The following is a 26,547-nucleotide window of genomic DNA, read 5'->3' as shown; positions in this document are numbered from 1 at the left end:
AATCCAGGCACTGCTGTGGCTGCAGCTTCCTGCCCTGCTCCGGGAAGCAGTTATTGCATTTGCATCGTGGGCTGGGGCTGACACCTCCCAGCATCTGTGTTTGGACAGCTGAGCCAGTGCCCAGCCTTCCCCAGGGCAGAGCTGAGGGTCCAGCTGGCATCTCTGGCTCCTGGTTAAAGCTGAGGTCATGGCAGTAACAGTGCAGAGATCTGCCCCTTCTGTGCCCTCGTGTGGGCTTGGGTGTTTGATCTGGAGCCCACAGGTGGCCCCAAAGCACAGAGGTTATTTGGTGAGTGCTGTTTTTCATACCCACTGAGGCACCCCCGGCACTTTGCCCACACTGAGGAGCTTCAGCCTGGCCCAAGAGCGCCGGCTCAGCAGCTCTGGCAGAGAAATGTGTGCGTGGAGGGTTTGAAGCACTGTCAGGCAGCCCCGGCACTTTGCCCACGCTGAGGAGCTTCAGCCTGGCCCAAGAGTGCCGGCTCAGCAGCTCTGGCAGAGAAATGTGTGCATGGAGGGTTTGAAGCACTGGCAGGCACACCTGCCCTGTGTGGGTGCTGTTGACACCCATGTCTGCCTGGCTTTGGGGCTGGGGCTGCCACCACGGAGCTCTCTGGGGCAGTGGCAACCTCTGCCCTGGGCATCGGGGTGGGATTGTTGGTGGGCGACCCATTGCTCTGGGAGAAGAGAAACACACTGTGCTGTTTGAAGGGCTTTGTGTGAGGCAGATGGGGATCCTGGGGGTAAAACCCTCCAGCTGCCTTCCCTTGGCTGTGTGTGGTGTGGGGCAGCTCCTGCCCCACGTGCCCGTGTGGGTGCAGCCCCGGGGTGGCCCCGAGGAGGTGACTCGCTCTCGGTACCCGCGGGCACAGCAGGAGCCGGGGGCAGAGAGACGTGGCTTTTGCTCTGCAGCCTCCCAAACTGGGTCAGCACAAACATCTCTGCAGGAGACAGAGCCTCCGGATTCCTTTTCCTGCACGTTTCAGGCAGACTAAAATAGCAACAGCTCCCAGAGCCTGAGAACATCCTACCAGGCAAACCTCCCGCCCCCCGAACGGCCCCAGGCGGCTGATTCACCGCGGTGGGTTTGCTGTGCTGCATCCTGCTGGCACTGCCCCGTGCCCGGGCAGGGGGGCCCTGCTGGCTTGGCATGGGGGGAACCATAGGATGGGGCTGCTCTTGGGGCCTTGGCCTGGCTCTGTGCTGGGCTGGGTGAGATCCAGCCACAGGTTGAGGATCATGGGCAGGGACATGTTCCAGTCTGAGCATCTTAAGCAGATCCCAAAAGGGGATCCTCATGGCAGGTGCTCTGGGACTGTTGGGGCTTTCAGGGGATGGTCCTGTTTGCCCTCCCCACCCCAGGCTGTGCTCATGGCAGGGTGTGGGCTGTGGCTCAGAGCAAAGCCCTGCAGGGTCTGCTCCCAGAGCTGTTGGAGCCTGGAGGCTGCTGGACAGGGCAAAAGATGCCCTAGGAGGCATCACAAACCTTACTAAGGACTTTCTGTGCCTCAGTGGCCAATAGGCTGTTTTTGAGTGCCATGGAGAGCCAGGATGAGCCACTCAATGCTGTGACACAGAAGTTTGGTCTTAACTTACCAAACTGATGGAAATCCCACTGGTGGGGTCCATGGCCAGAGGGCAGAAAAGGAGCATTGAGAACAGCCACCAGGCACTTCACTGAGTTCATGGCACCCTGTCCCACCCCAGCAAGGTGTAAAGGGCCCAGGGTGCAATTTTAAAGCAAACCTGATGTGAAATGTAGGAAGGAGCAGTGTGGGGAAGGAAGAGCAGCCCTGCATGAGGCTGCAGCTCCTGAGGGGATAGCTGAGGGTGCCTGGAGCAGGGTGGGCACATGGGGCAGGAGCTGTGCCAGGCTGCACCGTGGCTGGTTTGTCAGGGCAGGCATCTCCAGGGATGCCAGTGAGCAAGAGGCAGGAACTGGGATAATCAGTTGCTTTTTGCAAGGGAAAACTGATCCATTGGTTTGCTTACAAGTCATTTGATACTAGGGCTATTTGGGGAAATCAAACAGTGTCTGTGCCCTGTGAACAGACAAATTAAGCTGGAAACATCAGGCTCTGCAGGAAACTGATTTGCAAAGCCTTCAAAACTGCTCTAGCTCAGCAAAAGAAAGCTCATCTTGCTGTGGGAAAGGGGATGTGGGCTTTGCTGTGTGATGTGACGAAGGGCTGGCACAGCCCCCGTGCCAGGCAGAGATGTGCCATGTGCCAGCTGTGCACTGGAGCCAGAGAAAGGGACACTGTGTGAGCAGAGAGCAGCTCCTCAGGAGCCTCTGTGGCTGCCACAGCAGTGTGCAAGCTGGGAACAGCTCTCCCTTCAGCCTGCTCAGAAATCAGACAAATTTTGGGCTTTGGGATGGTGTCTTTTGTATTTTAAGGCCCCCCCAGAGCCCTGCCTGGGTAGGGCAGCACAGCAAGGTCCCTCTGGCTCAGGGACATGGCTCTGCAGAGCTGTCAGTGCCTCTGGCTGCATCTCCTGGGAGGGTGGTGTCAAGGCTGGAGGATGATCCCTGTACGGGGCCTGTGTTGGCACTGCTGCTTTCAGAGCAGCTGGGTTTGGAGCAGAGCTGCCAGTTTCTGGGAGACATCAGCACATGGTGCATGTAGCACCCACTGCTGGAGATGTGGGAAGAGAAAGCCAGGAGTGATAGAGCTGTTATGGTCCAGCTGTGCTTCCATTGGGCTTTTCCTGCCAGAGTCAGTGCAGGAGATGCTCCAGTGGCTGTATTTGTGCTCCAGCTCTCTATCCCTGGTGTCCAGGACATGTAGTGCAAGTTGGATCCAGTGGCTTCTCTGCTGCCTCTGTAAGACCTGAGTGAATTTTCCTGAGCTGCAAACCTTTCCTGTCAGCTATAGCAGGTCCCAGGAGTTGTTCTGTGGATATTTTATCCATCTGCAGAGCCTTCCCCCCCTCTCACCCTCAGGCCCAGGATGCTGCTCCAGTCCTGTGCCTGTGCTGAGCAAGCACCTGTGAAACACATACCCAGGGTGACCCAGCTTGGCAACAAACGTCCCCAAACAGGGCTGTGTGGAGCCTGGAGGTGGGCTGGGCTCTGAGGAACCACAGCCATGGCAATGTGATTATGGAAGAGCAGCTTATGCATTAACTGAGTTAGTGAGGCAGCCTCTGTGGGCCAGGTAATGACTGTCTGGTTTGCCCTCCATGTATGCACCGGGCCTGGCTCTGCCCAGGTGGCATTAACACGACTGAGGAGAGGGCAGACTGCAGGGCAGGGGCAAGGGCAAGGCACAGTTAAGGGACCTGCTGCCACCATCTGATTCTCACTGCTTGTTTCTTTGTGTCTTCCACACTCAGAACGGCTGATTACTCTTCCTTCTGACTCCGTGACCTGAGATTACCTCGGAGATGATGGCTGGCTGTGTCTGAAAGATGCAGATTATCCTTAAGCTAAATAATTACGGACACTCGGTGGTGTGGACTTTGGGAGTCCAGGACGGGTGCTCCCCTTGTTTCCCGAGGGAGGTGGTGGATGCTCAGCACTTTCCCGAGCCCGGCTGCCGTCTGTGAGCGGGCATGGACCGACCCCGCGCCCGGTTCTCGCTGGCAGCGCTGGCCGCGGTGCCGGGATCGGCCGGCGGGGGATGCGCGGCCGGGAGGGACCGGCCGGCCCCTTCCTGGCCGCTCTTCTGCTCAGGAAGGGCAGGGCTGTTTTCTCTCAGTATTTACAACGTGCTTGACAAGTGCGAGTAAAAGTGCTGTCAGCAAAAGCAAACGGCGTGTGATCGAGGGATGATTGAAAGCAGCGCCGGCGCGGAGGGGCGGGAGGGGCGGCCGTGCTCCCCCGGGCAACTGCACGTGGGCACTGCCCCCTCCTTTCCCATGCCCTGCCTCCTCTTCCTTGCCTTGAGCACCCTAGTGTGCCCCATCCTGCTGGGCACCCGTGTCCCTCTGCGGTCCCTGTCCCCTGTCCCCTCCCTGCTTCAGTAACACCCAGTTTTCTTACACTGGGCATCTCCCAGACCTTCCTTGGGATGGTGGCCTTGTACACACTGGAGCTGGCACAGCAGGGGGTGCTGGCACTGGGGTGGCTGTGAGAGGCCCTTGGGGACGAGGTGCTTGTGACAGGGTTGGGGTGAATGCCTCTCTCTCCACTCAGCAGCCACTTGGTCAGGGTGGGATCAGCTGTTTGATGGCAGAGGAGGAGGAGGGGATTTTGTACCTTCTTATTTTATTTTGGGCCCAGAGTCTTTCTGTTTTGGGCTGAGAAGCTGCTGCCCTGTTTGTGCCAGCTCTGCTCCAAGGGGTCTTGTTCACCTGCTGCTGTGGGGCAGGACATGGCCAAAGGTGCAGGAAACCTGGATCTTCACCAGAGCCCACTTTACTTCCACGATGCCAACACAAGAGGCTGGGCACTCCTGGGCATGTCACAGCAGCACCTGGAGGGCCAACCAGACCCCTGTCCTGTCCCAGCACCTCGTCTGTGCTCTCAAGGTGCTCAAATGGGGGAGAAAAACTTGAGGTTCATTCTACCCCATTAAGAATTAAAGCATCAGTTGGCAGAATTTACAGCCAGGTCACAAAAATAAAGCAAAGCACAACCTGGCTCTTGCCCTGGGCTGGAAAAGCTCAGTCCTGAGGCCAGCCAAAGGATGCTCCAGTAATGCCATGAGTTCAGGAACCTGTGGGACCTGAGATGTTCTTTCTCAGTGAGTCAGGCTCAGCTCTGTCCACTTAAATATCTGAAGGAAGTTGTCTCTGCCAGAGATCACTACACAAAGCGAATCCTCCAATCCATGGTGGCACTTTGGCACATGGATCTCACCCTCAGCACCTGGCAGGCCAAGGAAGGGACAATATGGCTCTAAGGACGTGCAAACATAACAGAAGTAGATGCAGTTTGAGGTACCCCAGATGAATCCACCCTGAACCATATTCTTGCTGGATTTGTAGTTCTTTTTCATGGGAACACACCCCACGTGCAACCAGGGGAAGAAAGGCTGGGAGGGGTGTGGTGGTGTTACAGCTCCCTGTGAGGCTTCAAAGCCCAGCTGAAATGTCCCTTTATAAATTTAAAGACCCTCCTTATGCAGTAGCCTGTTAATGCCCCTCAGTGCAGGTGAGCCCAGATGAGTACTGAGGGCTCCAGGGTCTGATCTTCCACCTCATCATTCTCTCCTTGAATAGAATCATGGAATGGTTTGGGTCAGAATGGACTTTAAAGATCATCTTATTCCACCCCCTACCATGGGCAGGGACACCTTCCACTAGCCCAGGTTGCTTCAAGCCCTGTCCAACCTGGCCTTGGACACTTCCAGGGATGGGGCAGACACAGATTCTCTGCCCAACCTGTGCCAGGGCCTGCCCACCCTCACAGGGAAGAATTCCTTTCTAATATCTTACCTAAACCTGTTGCCCTTCAGCTTAAGGCCATTCACGCTTGTCCTGTCACATCATGCCCTTGTCCCAAGTCCCTCTCCAGCTCTCCTGGAGCCCCTTTAGGCACTGGAAGGGGCTCTAAGTTCTCCCTGGAGCCTTCCCTTCTCCAGGCTGAAGAGCTGCACATCGGTTGCATATCAGTTCAGCTTCCAGCCCTAAGCACAAGGACATGCCCCAGGCCCCCGGTGGCTGGGATGTGCCTGGGTGCCTGTGTGGAGCAGGATGGGATGCTGGGCTGGGATTCTGGACCAGCTCTGTTTATCATGTCCCCCATCACCGAGCCCTGGCTCCATTGTTCCTTATGGCCAGCCCTGCCGGCTCTGGGTGCTGGCCCTGGTGCCCGGAGGTGCTGGGGCTCCCAGCCCAGGGGAGCCACCTGTTTGTCCCCGAGGCACAGCGTGTGTGTGCCGGGGCTGAACGAGGCGGGGAGCACCCGACAGCCACAGCTCCCAATTCAGCTGTTTGCTGAGCTGGGCTCCCGAACCATTAGGAGAGCAGAGCCCTCCCCTCCGGCAAACACCGGCTCCCGTCTCTCCGGGAGATGTTCTTCCAGCTGCATCCAGCGGCTCCAGCGATCCCGCAGCCGCCCGGACTGACTCGGGGGTGTAGCGGGGACACGAGCAGCCGACAGCACTTCCATCGCAGCCATAGGCACTTTGAAACGCTGGCAGGTCTGCCCTGGTGAATCCCCAGAAGGGCTGGTGAGAAGGCGAGTGCCGGCAGGAGCGGCGCCGGCAGCCCGGGGGGGGATGAGCGGGGTGAGATCATTTGCACGGGGTGGTCAAAGGCACAGACTAAGTGGTTTGAGCCAGCGCTGCTGTGATTTATTGAAAGTACTGGAAGTGCTCTGGCGCAGTGCTGCTGGCTGGAGTGCTCCTCTCCTGTGCCCAGCACCTCCTGTTTCTGGGAGCTGCCCCTGCTCTTCCCTTCCAGTGTGGTGGGGGACTGTGAGTGAGTGGTTGGGCAGACTGGGGTGCAAAGTGCAAGTAAGTCCTTGCAAAAGTTACTCAAACCCTGATATCTTTGAAAAGTCAAAGGATCTATGCAAAGAGCTGGGTGGCTTTGGGTGGTGATGCCCAGAGTGGTGTGGCACTGGGAGGCACAGCTTCCTCCTGCCCCCATGGCATCCCCTGGCCCTCCACAAGCCTTGGTGTCCTGCCCTGTAACAAGAACCTTCCTGGAGGATGAGCAGGGCAAGGCATCCCAGCACCATTGCAGGAGGGCTCTGTGTGGCTTTGGAGCCACCACTGTTGGTTTTGGTACCATTTGGGATTCCTCTGTCCTGTGTGTGGCTCTGGCCATGGCCCTGTTGGAGCCAGTTGCAGCAGAGCTGCTCTGCCAGGTCCCCTCCTCTCGGTGGATGTTTCCTTCCAGTGATCTCTGCTGGCAGCAGGAACAGCTTTCAGCACCAGCCTCGTGGTCCTGTGTAAGTGGTGTTGGGATGAATCCTTCCCAATGGCTCTGCAGTGGGTGAATCCATCATCTCATGTTCCAGCTGTCACCTCCCTTGCCCTGCCCAGGGGACAATGCTCTGTCCCTGCGATCGTCACCGAGTCACCACGGCAGGGAAAGGATGCTGAGGGTTGTGGGCTGAATACCAGTGACAGGGTCTGCTCCTTCCTCCCCCTTTCCCACCCCTCTGCTTTTTAACTGCTGGGGATATTTATGGCCCAGACATCATCTCACCAGCCCAGGGTCCCACCATGTGGCGCTGGGTGCCCGGCTCGATGAGGCTGCAGGCAGCAGCTGGTGCCCAGCTTGGGAGCTGCATCACCAGCATGATGGACACAGTGTGGTGGGTGTGGGCAGGTTTGGATGGTGGCTGCTTCATTCCTGACTGACAGGGAGGGACCAGGACCCCAAGGCTGGGGTGCTCTCAGGGACAGCTCACCCGCAGTGTGGTGACATCCCGTGTCCCACAGACCTGCAGCCAGCCAGGTGGCCTCAGGGAGGGATCAGGAACCAAACCCCACTAGACCCAGCTCCCTTCCCCAGTGCAGGCAGAACGGGTGCTGAGCACAGCTGTGGGGGTGGCCATGTCATGTCTTTGCTGTCTGTGATGACATCGTGTAGCTGAGCTCAGCTCCCTGTCCAGTGAGATCTGCTGAGGGAGCTTCTACATCTCCTGTGCCACTGGAGCTGTGGCTACCTGCGAGGAAGAGGAGGCAACACATTTCCTCTGCTCCACCCCAGGAGCATTCACGAGGCCAAGCTGGCTGGAAGCAGGGGGATATGATCCTTCCCCTGTGCTCTGTGTTGGTGAGGCCACACCTTGAGTGTTGTGTTCAGTTCTGGGCCCCTCAGTTGAGGAAAGAGATTGAGGGGCTGGAGTGGGGCCAGAGAAGAGCAACGAGGCTGGAGAAGGGACTGGATGTGGCACTGAGTGTCCTCTGAAACACCTCCAGGGACAGAGAATCCAACATGTCTTGATCCAACCTCACTGTGATCACAGTGGGGTTGGATCAAGGGTTGGACTTGGTGATCTCAGAGGTCTCTTCCAACCCAACTGAGAAGAGCAAGGAGGCTGGAGAAGGGACAGGAGCACAAGTGCTGTGGGGAGAGGCTGAAGGAGCTGGGGGTGCTCAGCCTGGAGAAGAGGAGGCTCAGAGGTGACCTCAGCACTGTCTGGAACTGCCTGAAGGGAAGTTCTGGCCAGGTGGGGGTTGGTCTCTTCTCCCAGGCACTCAGCAATAGGACAAGGGGGCACGATGGGCTCAAGCTCTGCCAGGGGAAATTGAAGTTGGAGATCAGAAAAACTTCTTTGCAGAGAGAGTGCTCAGGCATTGGAATGGGCTGCCCAGAGAGGAGGTGGATTCCCCATCCCTGGAGGTTTTTCAGCTGAGCTTGGCCGTGGCACTGAGTGCCATGATCTGGTAAAGGGACTGGAGCTGTACCAAGGGTTGGACTTGATTATCTCGGAGGTCTTTTCCAACCCCATTGATTCTATGATTCAATTCCATATGTGTGTGCCCCAAGTCTGTGTTGGAGGAGGGCTGTGCACATGTCCTCACAGTGAGGACCCATTGGTGGCTGTGGTGGAGAAAACCACCAGCACATCTGTGAGATCAGCTGTGCACACACCTCACTGTGCTCTCTGCCTGCAGCCAGCAGGACAACTTGCCTGCCTTGGTCAATAAAGTGTGAGCTCAGGAGGAGACATGCCCAGGGAAGGCAGTCGGGTCCCCGGGCTGGTGTGTGCAGGGCTGTCACGAGAGGGCACTGGCCCTCGTGGGAGAAGAGAAGGGGCAAATGATCATGTGTGGGCTGTCCCCTGGATGGAGACCATACACCATCCTGCCTGTTTATCCTCCCTGGCCCTGCTCAGCAGGGTCGAGCCCCTCACAGGGGTTGTGGTGCAGAGGGCAGAGTGTCGTGATGCAGAGGGCAGTGTCCCACTGCAGAGCGTCTCTCCTTTCACAGCTGTCCCTTTGCCACAGAAATCAGTGAGGGAATAAAACCCAACAGGGAACTTGCAGCAGAGTTCCATTTCTCAGGAAGCCCCGGGATGGGGCTGCGCTCGGTGTCGCCCGGGGGCACAGGGCAGCAGAAGGGGAGCTGTGAGAGCGAACGCGGTGGCTCTCAGGGTGATATATGGCTCTCCCCCGGGGCACAGCGGCCGTCCGCTGTTACCAGCAGGTAATAGTGACCTCCAGGGAGTGCTGGCAGAGCCGTAAATAGCAAGAGGGGCACGAGGGAGCCGTGTCTGGGAGAAGCTGGGGCGGCTTCAGCCGCTGCTTGACACGGCCATTAATAACGGCGGGGGCAGAGCCAAGCGCTGCGCCAGCCCCGCCGAGCCGGCGCTGCCGGAGGGGATGCTGCTCGCTCGGCCCGCGCTGCTGGGATGCACCTGAGAGCCTGCATTTGGTAGGTTTGGCTTTCCAAGGCTGCAGCCTCGAGGGCTGGACCCTTCGCCGGGCAGGACCTGGCCACAGGTGGAGGAAGCGCCGTCGGAAGCGCTGATGTTCCTCGTAGATCCAAGGCATCTGCTCCGCTCCCTGCGCTGTTCCCCCCGAGCTGGGCTGGTCCCTGCTCTGCTCGCTCCTGGCGAACCTGTGGCTCCTGCCTGGTTCATTTGCTGCCAGGCTGGGCTTGAAGGGTGAGTAACGAGCCTCTGGGGGACAGAAGGTGCCTTCGTAGAGAAGGGGACTTTCTGAGATTCCCTTTCTAATCTGGGCTGTGCCGTTGGCATCGGCTCGCTCTTGCTGCGGGATCAGCATTGCGATGTGCTGACAGTGTGGGCTTTCTGCTCCAGGACTTTTGCAGCCTTTTGGATGTCCCCCGTGTACTGGCACTGGGGACGAACCAGCAAATTCAGCGCTTTCCCCTGAAATCGGAGCCATGTGCATGCCCACAGGCTCGGCGGGGATGGAGGGCAGCGGGCAGGCCACGGGGTGGGGTTTGCAGTTATGGGTCGGGGCGCGCAGCCCGGGGCGGAGCTGGTGCCAAGGCTTTGGTAACTCCGACTGCTGTGCAGGTGTGGGGAGGGGTGTTGGGTGGCACCTCCGCAGGTGCTCACACCGAAACGCGGGGTGTAAGCCACGCCTGCAGACGGGGCTCGCTCCCCCGGCTCCGGGCCAGGCTGCTGCCCTCGATTAAACCTCGGCTTCTGCTTCCGCTGCCCCGGCGTTTCAGGGGGGCAGCGGCTCCGGGAGGGGCTCTGAGCGCGGCCGCTGCGGTGTCGGGGCTGGGCAGAGCCCCGGGCACAGCGACCCGCCGGGGATGGATGGCAGGGTGGGGGAACGGGGTTAGTGCGGGCTGCTGGCACGGGATCATTTCCTCCCTCGGGAAGGGCTTCTCCTTTCAGGGCTCTGAGGTGGCTCAAGCCCAGGGGTTTTAGGATGGTATCTGCATTCCCCCCATCGAAGCCGTCCCTACACCCTGGCCGCCCTGCCCCGGGCACTGCTGGGTGCTGCTGTTTGGGTTACACACCCGCGCTGCTTTGGCTGTTGCACTAATTGCTCTGGATCAATTATTCATGGCTGCAGTAACGAAGCAGGGGCTGAGCCCTGCTCTCTCTCCAGCCCCACGGAGCCACCGGGGCTCAGGAGGGCGAGGAGCGGGGGATGCTCCTGGTGACCACTTTCAAAATGACTCCCATGAAGATTTTCTCAAGTTTTGGTAGTTCTGCTTTGCATTTCTGGCTTTGTTTTCTTCCCCTCAGCCCCGTGCCGTGGATTAGAGGCTGTTCCCTGTAGACTTGTGCTTCCTTGGTTCCTAGTGGTCCCTTTTTAAACCCCGAGGTGCTCATCATCAGTGGCTGGGGAGCCTTTCACTGTTAGAGGTTTCTGATCTGGTGGATCTGGGCACAGTTTGTCCCATGCTGAGACCCGGAACTGTAATATTTTCTTTCAGCTTTATGAAAAACCTGCTTGGAAAGGTTGATGTTTCCCTGGGTGATGTGGGTGCTGTTTCCCTGCAATTTGTCTGCTGTGGGGAGGGAGGGACATTACCTGCAGCACAGGGAACACTGCCAGAAGCATCTCTCCCAAAATATCCCTGGAGAGGGAGCTGGTCTCATTCCCATGGAGTTAAATGCTTTTGGGGGCAGGTGAGGCACCTTTGAGCAAAGGTAGACTGAAGGGCAGCAGGAGCCAGAGAGGTTCTCCCATGGGACACACAGAGGATGAGGCTGCCATGGTCTGGGGACACCCCATGAGATCAGCTCTTTCACAATATCTTGAGAGGTTCCTTCTCCCAGAGTGAGAGTGCAGTTGGAGCCCCACGTCCTTTGCTCTCCTGCTCACATAGATGTCCAACAGTCCATTACCTGCTTACCAACCCTGCTTTGCCCAATCCCTGATCTGGGCTGAGGATGTGCCTGCGTGCAGAGCAGCTTTCTGAGGTGTGTTTTGCCTCCTCTTCCTCAGCATTACCACAAAAGAAACAGAAAATCTGAACATTCCCATCAGGGGCCAGGAAAGGCTGAATTCAAGGTCCCTGTGTCCAGGCATTACTTGAGTCACTGGGGCTCCAGGACTGTGAGGAGCAGAGGCTTTGAAATAGGAAGCTGAGACCCTCTAAAACACCCATCCCTGACCTCCCTGAGCTGGGGGTTTAAGGGAATGCCACATGTCATGGCACTTCTGGCAGCACCAGGGGAAGGGCAGGGCAGGTTCCAGCTCTCATCTGTGCTGTCTCCATGGCTGGTGTTTGCCCAGCTGGAAGTCCTGACTCTGGACCACCAGAAAGGCCACATTTTTTCTAGAAATGCTGGAGAAGTTGAGCTGTGCTGATAAACCAACATCTGGTTGCTGAAATTTGCTCTACTGGAGAACTGGAACCATCCTGGTTGTGAGCAGCAGTTCAAGAGAACCTGCTTGAATTACAGACCGAGGAGCTGAGGGTTTGCAGGACTCTCACCCGTCTTGATTTCAAGAAAACTTGAAAAAAAACTTAAGAAAACTTAAATTTCTGTGTCATTGAGTGACCCTTGAAGGCAAAAGGAGCCCAGGAAGTGGGTTATAGGTGCAGGATTTGAGGATGCTGGAGCAGTGTTGGCTTTTTTTGTAGTAGATTGAAGCTTGTTCAGTGAGAAGATCCTTATTAGGGACTCTATTGCTGTTGCTCTGCTCTCAGACCTGTCATCCTCCTTCCCTGAAATTACCCCAGAGAGCCATCCTGGGGCTTGGAGGCAGCTCTTTCTTCTGCTTTCTCTTCCCCTTCCTGGGACACGCTGCCTTGGCCACTTAGAAACCGAAGGAGTGAAGTGTGAGGTCCTGCAGGGAGGATGTGGAGCCCCTCAGCCTGCCCAGCTCTGGACAGGGAAACCCAGACTGTGGGAATGGGGAGACCAACATGTTGGGTGCAGGAGGGGAGGGTGCAGATGCTTTTAGCAGGGAAACTTGGATATTGAGGACAGAGACACCCAGATGTTGAGAGCAGTGAGACCAGGACATTGGGAATGAAGAAATCCAGATGTTGACTGCTGGCTGCTGAGCTACTGCTGCTGCAGGGACAGCATGGGATGTTTTGGGTGAGTCTGTGAGGTGGAAGAAAAACCTCTCCCAGCTCAGACAGGGCCAACTCTGCCTCCTCTTGCTGCCTTCTCCAGCAGCCCCTCAGCTGTGATGATGGTGAGAAGGTGTCGGTCCCTGGGGAGACCTCAGGGCCCCTTCCAGAGCCTAAAGGGGCTCCAGAAGAGCTGGAGAAGGACTTTGGACAAGAGTCTGGAGGGACAGGACAAGAGGAATGGCTTCCCACTGCCAGAGGGCAGGGTTGGATGGGATATTGGGAAGGAATCCTTCCTGTGAGGGTGGGCAGGCCCTGGCACAGGGTGCCCAGAGAAGCTGTTGCTGCCCCATCCCTGGGAGTGCCCAAGGCCAGGTTGGACAGGGCTTGGAGCAACCTGAGCTGGTGGGATGTGTCCCTGCCCATGACAGGGGGTGGGATGGGATGAACTTTAAGGTCTTTCCCAACCCAAAGCAGTCAGTGATTCTGTCAAACCTGGTCAGAGCCCTGTGCTTGATGTCCCAAATCAGCTTTGTGCAGCAAGGTGGCCTTTGGCTTTTTCCTGAAGCCCTTGGTGCCTCCTGCCAGGACCAGGCTGGTTGTCTGGCTGGGAGGGCATTACAGCTCCTTCCTTCACTGCCTCTCTCCATCAGGTGATGTTGAGCAGAGCTCAGCCATGGCCCTGCCTGTGCAGACAGGATTTCACAACCCTGGTGGTGCTTTCACCCCGAGATGGAACCAACCCTTTCTCAGGGTGAGGCTCCTGCTCCAACCCTCCATGCCAGAGAAGAGCAGCAGAGGCTCTGATTGAATTAGTGCAGGGATTTAATTTAATCCCCAAATGTCTCTCATTTTAAGGAAGCCTGTTCATTTCCTTCTAGGCCCTTATCTGATGTGGGCACCAGCAATATGAGGCAGCAGGACTGCACAGATAGGCAGTTGTTGGATGGGGAGGGTTTGGGGGGAGGGACTCGAGGCCTGCATGGGTTTTTCCTCTAATCATTTCATGAAATAATGATGACAGTGATTGCAAGACAAGTAAAACACAAACAGCATCATTAAAGCTCATGCTGGTGCAAACAGCCTTGCCTGGCAAGTCTGGAAACATTCCCTTTTCACAAGGAGTTACTGTGGGGGCAGTGAAACAACCCCAAGGGTGGGGCAAATGCAGAATCTGCTTTGTGCCTTCCACTGAATCTGGTGGTTCCTGGATGTCACAGGTGGGGCCAAGGACATGATGGTCTCTCAGTTTTAGTCTTCAGCCTGACTGGGGCAGTTCAGGTGGTGCTGAATCTCTGCCCTGGGTGAGTCAGGCTGGAGGGGGCACAGTGGGTGCTGTCAGTGCTACAGGTGTCCCAGGGATCCTTTGGGTGTGATAAAAAGGGACAAGGCAGTTTGGACATGTGTGAGCCCCTCTGTGTGCTGCCCACTGGCTGTGGCACTGACCTGCAGCATCTTGCTGAGACCTGGCTGGCTCTTTGACCCCTGAGCTTGGGCAGGTGCCTGTGGGTGCTGCTGGGTGCCACGTGGTCTCTGCACTGTCCCCTCTCTGCAGATTGGGGCTTACACACCTCCTGTTGTTTCCTGGGGGTGCCACAGCCCAACAACAGCCCAACATCTGCACACAGCTGCCTGGGGATAGCCAGAGGTGGATTATCACCCCCACATCCCAGCTCTGCCCCAGGTCTGTCCCAGGGGGTGGCTCAGGGCTCTGCTGTCATGAGCTGGGACCACCAGTGGAGATACAACCTGTGTCTGCTCCGTGGGTGCCTCTTCCCAAAGGGATGAGGGGCTGGATGGGTGGATTCCCAGGGCTGCTGCTCTTTTTGAAGCTGAAGTCAACTTAATTTATACAGAGGGGTGGCTATTTTAAGTCCAGCTTTCTGTTTGCCATCAGGCTCGTGGAAAGGGTTGGATCTCAGCTGGGGATACAGTGACTTCTTTTCTGTGTGACTCATTACCTGGGGCTGATCCTGTGGAACAGCCCCTGCCCCAGCCCTACAGGGTCTGTGTGGGTGAGAATTGCTCCCCAAAGGGAAGATTTTTCTCTTCTTTGATGTTTTTTTCCTCACTGAGCTGTTTCTGCCCCTTTGCCTGAGATGGAAAGATCCCACAGGACCTTGCTCTGGCAGGGGAGGGCTCATCTCAGGCTCCCCCTGCTCACAAAAGAAACCTTGGAGGTTTTTTCCCTTCAGCTACTCCTGGTTTTCCCCTTTGAAAGGGCAGAGCTTGCTTGGGCCTCACCCAGTTGCAGAGGAAAGCTGGAAAAACCACCCTGAAGGTTTTGAAGCTGTGGTTTGTAGGGGAGCCCCAAAGCCATGGGCTGAGCCACTTGTGGCCGTGGCTGGGCTGAGCTTGGGCATCCCACAGATGGGCAGAGCCCAGCCCTTCCCTTCAGCGTTTAATAATGTGGAGCAGGAGGGGCCAGAGCTGCTGGACAGAGCTGCTGGCTGTCTCTGCTGCCCTTGGGGAAGATCCCTGCAGCTCCCAGGGGATGAGGAGCCATCAGGGTGAGGATGATGCTGCTGGCTGTGTGGCTGGAGCTGAGCTTGGCTGCACTGTTGGGCTGAGCCACCCACCCCCTCAAAACCCAGTGGTGCTCCTGGGTGCTGGAGGGGGAGCTGGGTGGCCCCATCCCCATCCTGCCAGATGGGGGAACCTGCTGCTCCAGGGATCAGGAGGAGCAGTGGGTGCTGAGGGAGCAATGGGTGACTTGCCACCACCTGGGGACATGGGAATGATGCCATCCAACCCTCTTGGAGCATCATTAGGGTTCTACAAACTGGGGTGATGATGCCATCCAACCCTCCTGGAGCATCATTAGGGTTCTACAAACTGGGGGGATGATTCCATCCAACCCTCCTGGAGCATCATTAGGGTTCTAGAAACTGGGGGATGATGCCATCCAACCCTCCTGGAGCATCATTAGGGTTCTACAAACTGGGGGATGATGCCATCCAACCCTCCTGGAGCATCATTAGGGTTGTACAAACTGGGGGGATGATGCCATTCAACCCCCCCTGAACACTCTTAGGGTTGTACAAATTGGTGCCAGCCTTGTAGCTGGGATCTGAGGAGCAGAAAGGCTGCCCAGGAAGATGGCCAGAAAGATTTGGGTTGCTTGTGCCTTCATCCTTTTCTGTCTTCTTCTGTGACAGATGCTGGAGACAGACACGGAGCAGGCGGGGCAGATGCACTCGGAGGATGGGAAGGCAGCAGTGGGTGATGCCCCTCCAGCCACCAAGGCACCCACTCCAGCCGAGCCCTGGCATGCTCTGAGGGCCACCCAGGGCCCTCTCCTGGAGGAAAAGCAGCCAGTGGCCACTGCAAAGGGAGAGGAGCAGCCCAGCTCTCTGCCAGCCTTTGTCATCCCCGAGCTGCGGCTCGACAGCACCTTCAGCCAGAGCGTGGCTGGCATGGCTGGCAGCACCACGGACGGTGAGGACGAGGACGAGGAGGAGGATGATGATGAGGAGGAGGAGGAGGAGGAGGGGGACAGTGACGAGCAGTACCTGGAGAGGAACGAGCTGAAGCGCAGCAGCATGATCGAGACGTCGGGCTGCCAGGCCGGGTACACGCTGAGCGTGCAGGGCTCCCTGCGGCGCCGCACCCACAGCGAGGGCAGCCTCCTGCAGGAGGCCAAGGGGCACTGCTTCACCTCCGACACCACCCTCAACTGCTCCGACAGCCAGGGCACCACGGCCCGCTGGGCACTGCCCTCCCCCAGGACCCTCAAGAAAGAGCTGGTCCGGAATGGTGGCTCCATCCACCAGCTCACGCTGCTGTTCTCGGGCCACAGGAAGGTACGTGATGGGGGCTGGCTCCACCTGGCATCCAGCTCCAGCTCGGCTGCAGTGGTGGGGGAGCTCCTGGCGGGGAGGTGTCCTGGCATGTGGCCCATCTCTCCATGGCCATGGCAAAACTGCCATCTGAGGGGTCAGGAAGGGCCCAGCCAGCTCTGGGAGGTGTTTAGCACCTGGGGGATGTCACCAGAGCCAGCGTGCTGGTGCCATGGCTGGGCACCTCCCACCAGCGTGTCCACTTCCTACAGGGTCCAATGTCCTGGGAAGCCACTTCCACTGACACTGGTGGAGGCAGAGGTGCATTTAGGTGTCTGTGCTGGCAAAGAGCTGCCCACAGCAGCAGTGAGGACAGGGAAGAGCTGTGCTCCAGAGAGTCTGTGCTGACAGACTGTTACCCAGTGTCACGTGAAAGGGAGGAGGGAGACAGAAATACAAAGATTTCTAGTCTTAACTGTATTAATTAAAAGTTATTAGCTGTAAGTGCTCCCAGACAGTCAGATCCTTATGTACCCCATCACTGTCTGCCAACTACCAGACAGCCCACAGGTTGGAGGGTTCTGATTTCTGACATGAAGCCACACTTCAGCCAGGGAGAAAGAGCTATAAGTGTCCTTGGAGTAATCAAAACTTTATAAACCCAGCAGTGCCCACTGAACCCTGGACAGAACACAGGCTGGAAAGATTTCTGACTCCCCTATGAGAACCACACTGAAGAGCAACAAGAGAAAGAACCTTTCTCACAACAGCTCCGAAATAACATCTATTAATACAAATACATGACAATAACTAATATGGGTTACTCAGTGGGTGATAACATTGAGCTGCAGGATTGTACAAAATACCCCCCCAAAGACATCGGCACCACACACATTTCAAGGACCCCCAGCAGTAAATCACTCCCAAAGCAAACTTAACTAACAGAGGATTACTAAACAGAAACACAACAGTTCAACACCACCAGTAAACACACTCAATAACCCAAAAGAAAAAGCAACAGGAAAAATAGAGCCACTTCCCACTAACACCCATACACCCAGTGAGCTACAGCAAATTACAACTAATAAGATAAAAGAAAAATAAAGTAAGAATTCCATGGCTTACCCCTGCAATGTTGATGGAATGGGGGAGACAGGGCAGCTCTCAGGTTGCCCTTCCAGAGCTGGAAAGTTTTCTCCCCAAACTGCAGTTAAACTGCACTGCTTTTATATTTTTTTCTTCTCCAGGTTTGTGTGTGACCAGTAGTCAATGTGTTGGGGGGGGTGATGCAGATCCCTGAGGTGAGGTGGCCCCTTGAAGATATTGCAAAAGAAGGCTGTGCTATGTCTAACACTCCATCTTTTGTTAATCTTATCAGTTTGAAAGCCCTTTCTCCTCTACTTGGAGCATCTCTCCAGGGGGGGCTGAGGCATCTCCCTCAACCCATCAGGCCTTACCAGCTCATCACCCCACACCCAGTGTGTGATGGATGCCAGGGGCATTGTGGCCCTCTGCTTCCACCAGCCTCTTGCAGCACTTTGGGGGGCCCATCTCAGCAAACAGTTGTGCTCAGCAGTGATGTCTGACCTGCCATGCAGGAGGGGCAGCAGATGCCGTGCCAAGGGAGCTGGCCTGGGCAATCCCAGTGGTCTGGAGCACTCCCTGTGCCCACCAGAGCAGAGCTGGCCTTGGCTGTGCTATTGCAGGAAATAATGTGCCATTGCAGAGATCCAGCATGGGAAGTACTGCTGTTCATTCTCCTCTGGTAACCCTGAGAGTGGCCTTCCCATGGCACCAGCCTCATGCCCTGCTCTGCCCCACCGAGCCCATGCCAGCTCCATCCCTGCCACGGCTGTGGGTGCTGACCAGGGCTCCAGTGCCCAGCTCAGGACCTCATTGCATGGTTCAGGACTATCCAGGAGCACCTTGCAGAGTGCAGGGTTACATTCTGCTCCATGGAGGCTGGCACGGAGTCTTGGGGTTAAACCTGTTCTGGGTTTAAACCGATAATGGGGTTAAGCCCATTGTGGGGTTACCCCTCTTCCTGCCAGGATCCTGCTGCTTGAAAAGCCACCTCTGATGCTGTTTCCTGGAGCACTTTTTGGGCTCAGAGTCCCCTTCCAGCTGGTGACAGCCCTTCCCAGGCTGACAGGCCACTCATGCCATGTGGTGCTGCTGTGCCAAAAGGCAGCCCAAACCCTGTTGGAAGCCGATGTCAACAATTGTGGCTGGAGGGTTCAAACCCACTCCCTTCTCCCCACCAGTCAAGAAAGGCCACCTTTGTGTCAGGGCCACCCTCACTGCCTGTCGCAGAGGCAGAGGGAGGTGGTGACAGTGTCAGAGTCCCTTAGTGCTGCTGTGACAGCCCTGGAAGGAGGGCTCACAGTGCCGCTGTGTGTGCAGCCCTGAGCCTGCAGCTCTGCGGCTGCTCCAGCGCTCCAGGGGCAGCTGGGCTGGTGCTGCTGCTGGGGACAAGGGAAATGTGCCCCATTCCCTGCTCTGGGGGGCCCAGCTGTGCTTCCTGGGCTGATCTGGGTGGATAAATGGAGTTGCTTTAGGACCGGACTCCTCTGGTGCAGATGAGATGGGATTTTGGAGGAGGGAGCCCATGGTGGTGGTGAGGGCAGTGTGGTGGCTGCACCTCCTGTTTCCAGCCCTTCAGCAGCTCTGGCTGCCTGGAGCCTTAATATAATCCCCTGCCCATAAGCCCTCCTGGGACACCCCTTCCTGATCCCACTGTCCTGATCCCACTGACTGATCCCACTGTCCTGATCCCACTGTCCTGCTCCCACTGCCTGCTTCCACTGTCCTGCTCCCACTGCCTGCTCCCCTCTGCCCTGCTCCCACTGCCTGCTCCCACTGCCCTGCTCCCACTGTCCTGCTCCCACTGCCCTGATCCCACTGCCTGCTCCCACTGTACTGCTCTCACTGCCTGCTCCCACTGTCCTGCTCCCACTGCCCTGCTCCCACTGTCCTGCTCCCACTGTCCTGCTCCCACTGCCTGTTCCCACTGCCCTGTTCCCACTGCCTGATCCCACTACCTGCTCCCACTGTCCTGCTCCCACTGTACTGCTCTCACTGCCTGCTCCCACTGTCCTGCTCCCACTGCCTGTTCCCACTGCCCTGTTCCCACTGCCTGCTCCCACTGCCCTGTTCCCACTGCCTGCTCCCACTGCCCTGCTCTCACTGCCCTGCTCCCACTGCCCTGCTCCCACTGTCCTGCTCTCACTGTCCTGCTCCCATTCTCCTGCTTCCAGTGTCCTGCCTCTCTGGCTGCTTGCAGAGAGTCCACAGTGGTCAGGGCAGCTGGGCATAGTCCTGGGCCGTCACATGCATGGGATTTTTGGCTACTGCCACTCCCTGCCTACACTTTGAAGGACTTTTGCTGAGCTGTGCCTTTGAACAGCTCGATGAAACCTCCAAAGTTTTTGGAGCAGGACACTGATGTACAATTCCCCACACCTTTGTGGCAGGGCCACCACATCTATCAGGGCTCTTGGGTTGTTTTCCAGAGGGGCTCATTTCTTGCCCCTTCTAAGAACGCGTTGCCCGCTGTGCCTCCCTCTGCCCTGTTTCCCGCTGGAAGGGGGTTGTTTTGGGAAGGCATTGTGGCCGGGAGCGCTGGGACTCCTCGGGCGAGCTGCACTGCTCCCTTTTGTCCCCGAGCCCGTGTGGACAATGGCAGGAAGCGGCCCCGGCTGCGAGCGGCCCCGGCCGATGTGGCCGGGGAAGGTGCTCGGCGAGGGCGGCATTGTTCGGGGCCGATAAACTCCGGAAAGCCGGGCGCAGAATGGAAGGAAGTGTCAGAGCCCCGAGCCCGGGGCCTCGGGGCTGTGCAGCGCGTTCCCACGGCCCCCGCCGGGAGATGCTCCTGGAAAGCGCCCGGCAGCCCCCGGGAGCGCGGGGATGAGCCTGCTGTGCGGGCGGGGGGATGCAGCGCTGCCTCTGGGCATCTGCCAGTCTCATTCAGTAAGGGAAGCACTGCTGAAGCCTATGAGCTATGGGGATCTCAGGCTCCCTGCCTGGCCGCCGGCTTTGGGGCTCAGAAGCTGCACTGGTGCAGCCCTGAGTTCTTGGCACATCCCATGGTTTGCCCAGGTCGCCCTGGAGCAGTGGTTGGGAAGTGGAGCCCTTTTGGTGCTCCTCGACCTTGAAAACAGCAATGATATGATTCAGTTCTGGCTGAACTGCTTTGATTTCTCCCGCCTGGGGACTGCTGGGGGCGTCCTGATTGATTTTGGTTGCCCAGTCTGGTTCTGGGGGGCTCTGTGGGCTGGGGAGAAGTTCCTGTGCCCACTCAAGATGGCAGGAATAGGAGCATCAGGAATGAGGATTTGATTCCCCACAGGAGGTACCCTGTCGGTACCTTGAACCTGGAGGGTCCGTGGGCCACCAGCTGTGGTGTCTCCTTGGATGCTCCAGGAACAGCGTGGACTGAGGGTGGCACAGGATGAGTGGAGGGAAGCAGGTTCCCATGCCAGGAGCTTGTCCTACTGCACTGCTGCAGCCAGGTGTGGCTGTGGGGAAGGAGCCCTGTGGATGCCATGGGTCTGGGCTGTGTGGGTGCAGGGACCACGGGGGACGCTGGCCCTGCTGGTTGGTGACAGTGTGACACTGTGGCCACGTGCTGGGTGATTATACAGACACTGTTTCTCTGTTCCCCTCAGATGAGCGGAGCCGACCCCGAGTGCAGCTGTGACGAAGGGGACGAGACCTCCCGCAAGAAACGGAGCAGGAGCCTGTAAGTGTCACACTGGGCTGGCATCAGGGTGTACCAGGGCTGTTTGTGAGGTCAGACACCTCACCCAAGCCCTGCTGGTCCCTTTAGGCAGTTTTTAGGGTCCCCCTGTCTGCTTCCCCCAAACTTATCCAGAGAGAAAAGGGCTCACCTCAGGCAAGGAGCCGTTTCCAGGGAGGATGGTGGCAGCTCCTGGGGACATTGTACAGCCCAGTTGGGAGCACCCCAGTTCACTGTGCTGTGGCAGGGGGAAGACACCAGCTCTTGTTGGTGGCCTGAGGGAAAACATCTTCCCTGGGTTCAGGGAGAGGACATGCCAGGGTGAAATCTGAGCTGGGGGCCTCTTTCCCGCTGGCCCCATGCTGGGATGAGGAATGGGGAGGTGGAATGGGGCTTTCCCACCGGGCTCCAAACCTTGGTGCACATCACAGTGTGCGGGCAGCGTGGTGGGAGCAGTGGGCACGGGGACCACCGAGGGACTCTGCCAGCCCCTCTGCCTCTCCTGGTAAGGCTTTGGGCTGCCACAAAGCACCACTGAGCAAGGACGAGGCAGCCGTGGCCTTTGCCTGCCATGAGCACAGCCGCAGCCGAGGGGGGTGTTTGGGAACAAGCTGCCCCTGGTTCCGATCCGGGTGTCACGGCCGCGGGGGTGCCCGTGTCTGCCTCCCGTGCCCCGGGACACGTGTCTGGGGACAGGTGGAGGAGCTGCACGTGCCGTGAGTGGCTCAGGGGGTGTGAGGGACCCGAGCGCAGGGGCCGCACACGCAGCTCGATGCCCCCGCCGGCTGCGCCTCCTGCCAGCGAGCGGCACTGTTGTCCCGCGCGTCCCTCGCCGAGGCCGCCTATTTTTAGCCCTTTTTATTATTTCCCCCCAGCGCTGGAAATTAAATTGAATCCCCCGCAGCGGGGCCGTCCCCCCGTCCGCGTGTGCCCGCAGAGCCGGGGGACTCGGGCGGGCGGGGGGAGGCTCAGCCCGCGGCGCTGCGGGGTAGGGGCGGTTGGTTGCGCAGGGTTCTCTCCTCACCTTGAGCCGCGGAGGATGCTCTGGGGAGCCCCTCGCCATGGCACGGCCGGCTATTGGCTGCTCAGCGCGGTCGCCAGCCGCCTGCGGGGATATTTATGGTGCAAGTGGCCGAGACTCGGCACTCGCCTCCTCTCCCGGCAGCGGCGGGCGCTGCCCGCCCCGATGTGCCACGCGATGGTGGACTTTTCCGAGAAATACCTGGAAAGGTAGGACTGCAGCGTCCTGCGAGGAAGGGGGATGTGCTGTGCAGGGTTTGAAGCAGCGCGGGGTGATGGTCCTGTTTGGGTAAAGGGGCAAGGTCACTTTAGAGAGGCAAGTCCAGAGTGAAACCAGCAAATTTTTTTGGAATTATTTCTGCTGGGGCATTTATTCTGCAGCCTGGCAGACAGCTGGGGGCTGTGCATGCCCATGGCTGTTGCAGCCTGGGTTGGTGCCACTTGCTCTCTGTGTGCAAGAGGAGCAGCACGTGTAAGTGGGGGAACTTCCTCAGGAGGGGCTTGCTGGTGTGTTGCACCTGGAAAATCCACCCACGAGCCACAGTCACCTGCGAGCCCCAGAGCCAGAGTGTGGCCAGCTGGCACTGTGCCCAGGGCTCTGTGGGCAAAGGTGACCCACGTGTGCTGCACGCACACAAGGGCTTTTCAGTGCTCTGACAGCCCTGCTGGGTGTCCTGCTAAACTGGGAACACTGCTGAAATTGTTGCTCGAGGCTGTGTGGGATGGCTCGTCCCGTGTGGTGGCTGCTCCCTGGCTGGCAGTGTCGCTGGCAGCGCGGTAAAGGGAGGCAGATGGTGTTTGGAGTGTCAGGCTCTGTGTTTGGATCTGCTTTTCCCATGTTAGTGCTCAGCTGGTGCCTGGCAGCTGCAACAGCGGGGTGCATGTCCTGCTGGAACCACAGCCCAGGTGATGTGAAGGCAGCAAAACTGTCCATGTCCCTCACAAGGGCATAGATGGCACTGGGGACTAGGGGGGGGTGTGTTATTGCCCTCTACAATCCTTGCATGGCTCAGGGTGCTCAGCACCTTGTGGGGTTGGTCTCTGTAGTTAGAATCATAGAATCATAGAATCGATTGGGTTGGAAAAGACCTCCGAGATCATCAGGTCCAACCCTTGGGCCAACTCCAGTCCCTTTACCAGATCATGGCACTCAGTGCCACGGCCAAGCTGCGTTTAAAAACCTCCAGGGATGGTGAATCCACCCCCTCTCTGGGCAGCCCATTCCAATCCCTGAGCACTCTCTCTGTAAAGATATTTTTTCTGATCTCCAACTTCAATTTCCCCTGGCAGAACTTGAGCCCATCATGCCCCCTTGTCCTATTGCTGAGTGCCTGGGAGAAGAGACCAACCCCCAGCTGGCCAGAACTTCCCTTCAGGCAGTTCCAGACAGTGCTGAGGTCACCTCTGAGCCTCCTCTTCTCCAGGCTGAACACCTCCAGCTCCCTCAGCCTCAGTTGCTGTAGCTCCTTTTTGTTTTTTCCTGTGGTTTGCTGTATTTTATCCTCCCAAGACTGGAGAGAGCTGTGGGTCTAGAAAGCATCACTTAAGGGATGGGGTGCACCCTTGTATTGAATTCCTCCTGTGCCTCTCGTCCCTCACCAGACTTGGCCAGGCAGAGGTGGCTCCTCTGAGCATCCTTGCATAGACCCACTGCTCTGCAACCCATGGGATGTGGCGGGGGGGATCTGGCCATGCCACCCTGCGGCCCCATCCACCCCGGTGGCCCTGGTGGTGCAGGATGAGCATCCCAGGCCACCCTGGGTGTCCCTGCGCCTGTGCCGTGGTGTCATGCAGGAGCTGTGCCACGAGGGGACAGCACCGTCCGCGCGTCTCCCTGTCACCTCCTGCACCTTGTGTCCCCTGCCTCGGGCCTGGACATCCCTCGGAAGGCCGAGCTAGGGCTGGGCTGGGCTGTGGGGTCTCATTTTCTTATGGCAGTTGCCAAAAATCTGTCCTGGTTTGTGCTGGCGCCCGTTTCCCGGGGGAACCGTGAGCTCTGTGCCCGGCTGTACATCAGTCTGTCCGTCTGGGGACAGCAGAGCGGGGACTTGCGCAGGGTGACAGCGTCAGGGACAGCAGAGCGGGGACTTGCGCAGGGTGACAGCGCCAGGGACAGCAGAGCGGGGACTTGCGCAGGGTGACAGCGCCAGGGACAGCAGAGCGGGGACTTGCGCAGGGTGACAGCGCCAGGGACAGCAGAGCGGGGACCTGCGCAGGGTGACAGCGCCAGGGATAGCAGAGTGAGGACCTGCGCAGGGTGACAGCGCCAGGGACAGCAGAGCGGGGACCTGCGTAGGGTGACAGCGCCAGGGACAGCAGAGAGGGGACCTGCGCAGGGTGACAGCGCCAGGGACAGCAGAGCGGGGACCTGCGTAGGGTGACAGCGCCAGGGACAGCAGAGCGGGGACCTGCGTAGGGTGACAGTGCCAGGGATAGCAGAGCGGGGACTTGCGCAGGGTGACAGTGCCAGGGATAGCAGAGCGGGGACCTGCGCAGGGTGACAGCGCCAGGGACAGCAGAGCGGGGACCTGCGCAGGGTGACAGCGCCAGGGACAGCAGAGAGGGGACTTGCGTAGGGTGACAGCGCCAGGGACAGCAGAGCGGGGACCTGCGCAGGGTGACAGCGCCAGGGACAGCAGAGCGGGGACCTGTGCAGGGTGACAGTGCCAGGGACAGCAGAGCGGGGACCTGTGCAGGGTGACAGTGCCAGGGATAGCAGAGTGGGGACCTGCGTAGGGTGACAGTGTCAGGGATAGCAGAGAGGGGACCTGCGTAGGGTGTCAGGGACAGCAGAGCGGGGACCTGCGCAGGGTGACAGCGCCAGGGACAGCAGAGTGGGGACCTGCGCAGGGTGACAGTGTCAGGGACAGCAGAGTGGGGACCTGCGCAGGGTGGCAGTGTGGGGTCTCTTTGCCTCAGCGCCCCTCGGTGCCACGCGCTGCCAGTGCCGACTACCCTCTCATGGAAATGTCCCCACGGCCATGCCCGTGCCGGGCTGGCACCAGAGACGTGTGACCAGCCGGGGGTCATGTGTGGGTGCCCAGCCCTGCCCACTCAGGAGGGACACGGGGCAGCGCTGCTGTGCCCGCTCCGCTCCTCGTGCCGCTCCGCCCCATCGCCGGCCCCGCTGCCTTCCCGGGATTCCTGCGCTCTATAAATAGCCCTCGTAAATCCTCGCCGTGATTATTTTTCCCCGCCGCCTCTCGAAAGGCCCCACTCTCCGCCCTCGGCGCCGATTTTTTTCCACATTTCCCCGAGTTTCCCCAGCAACGGCGGGGCCGTGCGAAGGGAGCAGCGGCGGGGCTGCCCCACCGTCCGTGCCCGCGGGCACAGCCCCCGGGGCCGCCCCGTGCCAGCTCCGCGCTGGCGATCGCGGCTCCGAGCCGGCCTCAGAGCTGTGCCCGCAAACATGCCCTTCTTCCGAGACCTCTCCAAGCCGCAGCCGTTGGAGTTCCACGCGGAGATGCTGCTGGCCGTGCAGAGGCCACACACGGGCAGCCTGCAGCGCCGGCACACCATGAAGGAGTAGGTGGTGGGCACCGGGCGAGGCTGCCCGAGGGTCCCCCGGGTGTGCCGGGTGTGCTGGGTGTGCCCCCGGCCCCTCGGCCCCTGCTAAGGCTTGCTCTTCTCTCTAGAGCCAAGGACATGAAGAACCGGCTGGGCATTTTTCGGCGGAGGAACGAGTCCCCCGGGGCCAACCCCTCCGGCAAGCTGGACAAAGTGCTCAAATCCCTCAAGTAGGTGCTGCGAGCGTGGGGATCGGGGGCCGTGGGGATCGGGGGCTGTGGGGATCGGGGGCTGTGGGGATTGGAGACCACTGAGATCGGGGCCATGGGGATCGGGGGCCGTGGGGATCGGAGACCACTGAGATCAGGGAGCATGGGAATCGGGGGCTGTGGGAATCGGGGGCCGTGGGGATCAGGGGCCGTGGGGATCAGGGGCCGTGGGGGTCAGGAACTATGGGGATTGGAGACCACTGAGATCAGGGAGCGTGGGCATTGGGGGCTGTGGGGATCGGGGGCCGTGGGGATCGGGCGCTGTGGGGATTGGAGACCACTGAGATCGGGGCCGTGGGGATCGGGGGCCATGGGGGTCAGGAACTATGGGGATTGGAGACCACTGAGATTGGGGATCAGGGGCTGTATGGACTGGGGGCTGTGGGAATTGGAGACCACTGAGATTGGGGATCAGGAGCTGTGGGGATTGGGGGCCATGGGGATTGCAGACCACTGGGAATCAGGGATCAGGAGCTTTGGAGATTGGGAGCTGTGGGGATTGGAGACCATCAGGATCAGAGTTCGGGGCCATGGGGATCAAGGGCTGTGGAGCTCAGGAGCTGTGAGGATTGGAGACCACTGAGATCGGGGATTAGGAGCTGTGGAGATCAGGAGCTGTGGGGATTGGAGACCACTGAGATCGGTGATCAGGAGCTGTGGGGATTGGAGACCATTGAGACTGGGGATCAGGAGCTGTGGGGATTGGAGACCATCAGGATTGGGGATCAGGAGCTGTGGAGATTGGGAGTTGTGGGGATTGGAGACCATCAGGATCGGGGATCAGGGACCGTGGGGATCAGGGATCTTGGGCATCAAGGTTATAGGGATTGGAGTTCAGAGGCCATGGGGTTCAGGGGCTATGGGGATC

At 58.7% G+C, this 26,547-nt stretch overlaps 1 protein-coding gene across 8 annotated transcripts in view; it reads left to right on the top strand.

The window, feature by feature from the left end:
• Window positions 1–26,547, top strand: part of RGS3 (regulator of G protein signaling 3) — a 111,581-nt gene that overhangs the window by 82,096 nt on the left and 2,938 nt on the right. For 7 of the 8 annotated variants that reach the window (XM_071574380.1, XM_071574382.1, XM_071574381.1 and 4 more), the window contains 3 exons: window positions 15,525–16,169; window positions 20,813–20,886; window positions 25,539–25,640. In XM_071574380.1, coding sequence (XP_071430481.1) covers window positions 15,525–16,169; window positions 20,813–20,886; window positions 25,539–25,640 — 821 coding nt within the window. Of the gene's footprint in view, window positions 1–15,524; window positions 16,170–20,812; window positions 20,887–24,510; window positions 25,429–25,538; window positions 25,641–26,547 lie in introns of those variants that run through there. The other variant, XM_071574387.1, reaches the window with a different exon arrangement.

The sequence above is a fragment of the Pithys albifrons genome, chromosome 20 (assembly GCF_047495875.1).
Source record: "Pithys albifrons albifrons isolate INPA30051 chromosome 20, PitAlb_v1, whole genome shotgun sequence".
NCBI classification, from domain to species: domain Eukaryota; kingdom Metazoa; phylum Chordata; class Aves; order Passeriformes; family Thamnophilidae; genus Pithys; species Pithys albifrons.
The sequence above is the reverse complement of the archived record's forward strand: the minus strand, read 5'-3'. Positions and strand labels throughout refer to the sequence as shown.